General features: G+C 53.1%; 1 protein-coding gene across 1 annotated transcript; it reads right to left on the bottom strand.

Annotated features, from left to right (window-relative positions):
- Positions 1–1,557: 1,557 nt before the first annotated feature.
- On the bottom strand, positions 1,558–6,219 carry CDV56_100227 (uncharacterized protein; the record flags this gene model as incomplete). Its single annotated transcript, XM_026753846.1, has 7 exons — positions 1,558–2,160; positions 3,169–3,288; positions 3,401–3,512; positions 3,625–4,087; positions 4,180–4,729; positions 4,801–5,211; positions 5,299–6,219. The coding sequence occupies 7 exons, from the start codon at positions 6,217–6,219 to the stop codon at positions 1,558–1,560; spliced, it is 3,180 nt and encodes a 1,059-aa protein (XP_026609504.1).
- Between the last annotated feature and the right edge of the window lie 238 nt (positions 6,220–6,457).

The following is a 6,457-nucleotide window of genomic DNA, read 5'->3' as shown; positions in this document are numbered from 1 at the left end:
CATAGTGATTCCGCTGCGCCTTTCCCTTAGGCATCCATCATGGTCAGTCCTTGCCTAAATGACTGGCTGTCGTTGCTTCTTGATTCTGCCTGTTATATCCGCCTAACGTCGTTGGTGCTGTAACAACTAGCTACTATATTATTTATTTCTCTTATAAAGAGAAACTAATAAAATAAAGATAGGCTTTATAAAGATTCTCTAGAAGATCTAGAATAATTAAATTATTTATCACAGGACTGACCCTAAGGGGGTATGAGGTGACTCTATATTGTGCTGTGAGGAGCGTAAGGCTCAGTGAGCTATGGAAGGAGTCTAATACTACTTGGACACTAGTACAAGACCACGTGACCACTAACCAGGCCAGGGCTGGTGCCGTGACATTATTAGATAGATTACCTAGTCTATAAATAACCTCTCCTTTACTACCCTATAAGGTAATAAGTAAGGTAATTCTAATAAAAGAGATATTAAGAAATATATATATAGTAGACCCTATAGAAATTAGCCTAGGCATTAGTCTAAGATATATTACTATCTTAATAAGAAGAAATACCCTATAGATTAGAAACTATATCTAGAGATAGTAGAGAGAGTTAAAAAAAACCTTAAGAAACTAGAGATATATATATTTATAGAAGAATTATTTAAAATAGATAAATTAATATTTAAAGTATCTTCTTTCCCTACCTTAGGTAGTATTACTATCTTAGGAGGTACTATAACCTTAGGAGGTACTAAGGCCTTAGGAGAAGATTATATATTTATAGTAATAGATTTAAGAATACTACCTATATTAATGCTAGTAACCCCTTCCTTACCTAAGATATTAACCTCTAAGATAATTATTCTAGGCCCTATAAGCATAACTAATATCATATCTTTATATCTAGTAAATATAGTATTCTCTAATATTAACCTATTTAAATCTACTATTATTGTTGCGAGCAAGGCCCGCGATATGCTCGTGCCGCCTAGCAGGCACTCGCGAAGCCATACAGCTCTGGGTCACGTGACAGCATAATAATCTATGTACTAACCACCCAGGTCACGTGACACATGCCCAGCGCTAGTGCTGTTATAATGCACCTTTAACCTATATGTGCACCAGTCTAGCAATGTTTCCATGGGGCCATGGGTCCTACAGATCATAAACTGGTGCATCATCCACATCACCTGCTCCTGGAATGGTCAACAGCCTGGCTAGTGCATATCTACAGCAGGCAATGGAGTATTGCTATGGATGGATGATGTGGGGGGCGATAATCAGGGTGTAATGGCATTATTACTGTCATACCCCTCATTAATATCCCCTAATATGTCATCCACGCTAGCCAACACCCATTCCGCACTCCGATCCTTCTTCTCCCATGCCTGGATGATCTGCCACAGGTGCGGATCCATCTATAATGCCTTCTAGACCACCATGAACTGCGTAATCTTGATGACCCGGGATAATATCGGTGGATAACTCTCAGGGTCCCGCCAGCCAGTTTCCCCCTGCCCTAACACAGCCATGGCACACACTAATGCACTCTCATATTCATGGCTGCGATGGCGCTAGTTCAGTAACTCAATACAAAACTCCAAGCATGCCTTTTTAATGTCAGTCATGGCCCATGCCTCTATCTGTGGGTCGTCTGGCTTGGGGTCCATCAGATCAGGGCTGCTCTGGGGGCCCTGGCCGGCGAGCTGCCATAACTGCCGCCATTTCTTGCGCTGCTGCGCGGTCATCCCGTATTTTGGGCTGGTCCAGTCGTGCGGGGGCTGGGTGCGGGCGATGAATGCTAATATCTGCTGCCATGGATGGACATGCTTCTGGATTGCGGCCTCGTCCATGTATGCCAATAATGGCCGGTATGGGGTCTGCCCCTTTTCGGACCGGACAGCTTCCACCCAGATGGCCTGGCCGCATTGCTGGACGGTCCGCTGGCTCTTGCAGACGACCTGCTCCATGGTGGCCCAGATGACCTGCACCCGCTGCTCCGTGGCATCCTGGGGATCTTCCGCGGGCGTCTCCACACAGTCCAGCAGGTTTTTCTCGCTGATGCCCTGCAGGTAATCCGCCCACCCGGTCATCCGCAGCCACGGGTTGGCGTCGGTGAGCTCGCTGGCCTGGACGGTCTGCTGGGCTTTTGCCTGGGCCTGTGCCTGCTCCCATGCCTGGATCACGGCATTGACTGTGGCCTGGATGTGGGGGGTGGGTGCTGTCTGGGGTTGCTCCTCTGGCTGCTGGTTGGGGCATGGCACCCAGATATAATGGGACCCTTTTCAGGACGGGAAAAACCGCTGGCAGGTCACCACCTGATATCCCTGCTGGATCGCGATCTGCGCCTATTCCTGCTCCTGCGGGCGTGATCGACCCCCATGATATGGTGCTGTCCATCCATGATGCTCGTGCTAATGTTGTTTTAATATATTGAGTGAACGGGTGATGAATTGGTAATTAGCTAGGTCTCGCTGGCACAGTAACCCATTGGGGTATTCATCCAGGTGGGGGATCGACTGGGCGATCTGACTGGGCTATTAAACAGCTTGGGGGTCATGCTCCACGCCCTCCCATGTCTAGATAACCTAATGAATCTGCTTCGCAGTGGCCTGGGGTAATCCATGCGCTTTCCCCTGGAGATGGCTTTCCACCTTGGCCGGCCACACCCCATGGCGGCAGGACCAGCAGATAATGATTAGGGGCTGGGGAAGCTGGATGAAAATCTGCTCTTCCATTCTGACTAATGATGCGTACTGATCTACTAGCATGAAATGGAATAGGTAAATAATGATGGGGTTCGACCCCTGAATGTTTTGTTTGTGGGCATTACTTTTTCTATCCAGGGGAACTTAAACCATACTAAATCCTGGATATCCAACCTGCCCTCACCACGCCTGCAAATCATTGAATTTAACACTGAAATTTAGCTGGATTACTCAGAGCTAGTATACCAGCAAGCTGGCTAAATTTAAAATGCCTACAACCACATCTGGAGCCATGATGGTGTTCATAGGCAATGCTTTTCGGATCCACACTGTTCTGCGGGAACCTAAACCACATCAAAATTCCGTGCATTAACCACACCCTCAGCACATCTACAAATCATCGAATTCCTCATTGAAATTTGGCTAAATTATGCGGAATTAGTCAACCAGCAAGCTGGCCAAATTTTAAATGCGTACGACTCCATCTGGTGCCACGACCCTACCCCAGATGGTTTCGTTGGCCCCTACCCCGATCTGACTGCCGCTATACCGCTCTGGGCTAAACCCTAACTCGGTGTCAAGTACAGTCGCCGCCCCCTGTGGGATAGGGGTTCTGTTGCTCATGTTGTGGGTGTGGTGACTGGTTGAAGTTGATATAGTTTGATATTGAAATTTGGGCGGCATCTTAGCGCTGCCGAGACCCACAAACCTTATTTTCAGATTGCGGGAACTTAGCCAGTTTGGAACTGGGGTGGATCGGGATGTGGGTCGGCTCAGGCAGGGCCTGCGTGCCAGGTGGGCGCGAATCAGTGGGCGAGAAACTCAAATGCAGGTGGACTCAAATGCTGCCTCAGGAACAGTGCTAGCCCTCATGGCATGCATATCATTATCATCTTTAGAATTTATTATTCCCACATGTTAACCATCACATACTCCCGCTGCCGCTTTGGGTCCCTAAACTCATTGTGATTATACTCTTGAACCTGCAGCTTCCGCTTGCGCGGCCCCAGACCAGTTTTGAACCCAAGGAATTCATGCCACTCCTGGCTGATGGCTCGGTACTGCTTGCGGCGCACCTTAATGTGGCCTGGTGCCTCCTGCAGCCCCCGCGCGTATACCGTGCCCGCAATCCAGGACCCGTGGCTAGCCTGCTCGTTGAAGGCCGCGTCATCTGTGCTACTATAGTCCCGCTTAAAGCCGCCGCACTTCAGGTGCACCCGTGAGATCGCGATAGCTGCATGCCGGTAGGACAGGATATTAAGCTTGGTCTGTAGGTGGGTCTTAGCCTCCTGCTGAAGGACCTTCCGCAGCCGGTCACTTCCCCAGGTCCCCTCCCCCCGGGCCAGAGGTAGGGGGACGCAGTCCCGCGCTGACCCCGGGCTAGCCGCTGCAGGGACTGGCAGAACGGCAGGATTAGCCAGAGGTAGTAGACCACCAGCTCGCTGACCGCCTTGGGTAGGTAGCGGTGGATGATCTTGGTGGAGTTACTGATCGAATATCCCTTATGGTAGGTAGTCACTGTGCTAACCAGGCCGTGCTCAATAAAAATAGACCGGTGGCGGCCATGCTTGGTATTGCTATGGGTCAGGGTCAGCAGCTCGGTGGCCCGCCCAGGCTGGCCCCCAGTGATATGCACCAGCAGCAGCAGCCGCTGCAGGAACCCGTCCACCTGCTGCAGGTACTGGTCCACCGGCCCCTCCCGCCATAGGACCTCATCCCGCTGCCCAATCTGGTGGATCTCCACGAACTCCTCCCGCAGCCAATCTGCCCCCAGGACCCGGTCCAGCAGCCAGCGTTCCCCCTGGGTGGGCAGGGCCTTACGGGTTCGGGGGTCCCGCAGGAAGTTCCACCCCCGCTGATTATTAGTGGGGTCATCCTGCAGTTCATGCAGCGCCAGTTGCGGGACTACCTCCTCCCGAACCTCCTCCTCATGCAGCAGGAACAGCTGTGCGAGCTCTGCCTGGGCCAGCTGAACCTGGCTGGCAATAAACTGGCGGAACCCCTGCATGCTCATCTGCAGGTCCTTATAGCTCAGGGTCTGCTCATCATCACTCCAGTAGATATAGCCCACGCTAGTAGTACTATTCTGGATTTTCTTCCCATACGTACGCAGCCGGGTGATCCAGCCAAAGGGGGCGCGCACCCCGTACAGAAGAAGCGCTCGCGCATCTCGTCCAGGGCGTCTGCGGGGTGGGTAACCTGGCCATTCTCAGCCAGGCGGACGGCCTGCAGGGCCACCAGCATCTGGGCCATCTTGACCAGGCCGGACAGGTAGCTGGTGTAGCTATACGGGTCCCGGAAGTTCTGGCGCGCGGGGTCCACCCCCAGGACCGCCAGGAAGCCGACTAGGGTGCTGTCGAAAAGGTCTCCCTTCAGGGGATGGTCCAGCAGGGCAATCGAGAGGGCTAGACAGGCCTGGTCCAGCTGTTTTTGCACCTTTCCTTGCAGTACTGGCTGGTCCTGGCCCTGCAGATCTAGCTGCTGCTGCGCATGCTCCTCCATCTGATCCAGGGCAGCTAGCTGGGCGGTGTTAAGCTAGTGACGCAACCGGATGGGTTGATCCAGCCGGGTGCTGCGGTAGGTGAAGCAGACCAGTCGCTGCCATACCTGGCAGTATCGATGGTAGGTAGCCGGCCGCAGATGGATCTGGATAGGCCGGTTCCACACACTGGGCTTGCGAAAGAAGGTGTTGATCTGGATCTGGTCGAACTCATTCAGAAGGCCGTCCTTGATCACCTGGTAGGCTTGGTCAATCAACCGTTTGATACTGGCGCTGAACTGCAGGAGAACAAGTTCCATGGTGGGATCAGGCAGGCATCCCAGCAATGCCACTGCAGCCAGGTCCTGTCCCCGCAGGTACTCCGGCCAGCGGGTCAGCTCGAGCCAGGGGGACACAGCTGTAGGGTGGGGATCTATTGCAGGTACCTGGCCATCCTCGATCTCTGCCGCGGCCTGCCCCTCCCGCAGTGCCTGGTCCACGCAGGCGCGGATCCGCTCCGCGGGGGTCATGGGGACGGTGGCCCGCAGTGCCTGCTTGCTGGGTGGCGTGGCGGCACAGGTGACCTCGAAGAGCTGACTCCTGTGCTTATTAGGGAACAAGCGCTGGCAGGAGACAGCGCGATTGGCGAGGCGGCGGCTGGCCTTTGCCTGCCACTGTGGCTGCCGCCCACGGCCACAGGGAGGCTCCAGGTCTCTATGGGTCTCACGGCGGTGCTTCTGAATAGTCTCAGTGGTGCGAGCAACGTAGGAGCAATGGGGGCAGCCATGGCCCTGGTAGACCGGTAGCCCTGGGATCGGTGGGTCTCCTGGGGACGGGATCACACAGGGTCTCTTAGTGGGATCAATCCACGGGCGCTTCAGCATCTCTGTCAAGACTGCCTCACGCAGGGCCGCGGTGGCCACAGTTGGGTGCCAACGGTGATGGACACGGAGGTGTGTAAGCAGGGTCTGTGGCGAGACAGCATACTGGCACCGATGTGCTGTGCAAATCCAGACCTCGTAGGTCGGATTATAGATAAAGAGATCCATATTATTCCGTCGATTCGGTTCAGGGTCAGAATTAATGAAAGGAATATAGGCATTCTAGGGAATAAGAAGAAGAAGAAGAAGATGGGTTATTACAAGACCATGATAACAGGAGACCGCGACACCGACCGCGACACACGGTGAGGCGACCGCGACGCGGCGACAGAGGAGGAAAAGAAGCAATTATGTCTTCGCGGTTGATCTATACGAAGTGATCCAGGCACATACGAAGCTAGTGGCG

Source organism: Aspergillus thermomutatus (assembly GCF_002237265.1).
Source record: "Aspergillus thermomutatus strain HMR AF 39 chromosome Unknown NODE_512, whole genome shotgun sequence".
In the NCBI taxonomy this organism is placed as follows: domain Eukaryota; kingdom Fungi; phylum Ascomycota; class Eurotiomycetes; order Eurotiales; family Aspergillaceae; genus Aspergillus; species Aspergillus thermomutatus.
This window is presented reverse-complemented; position numbering and strand designations above follow the sequence as displayed.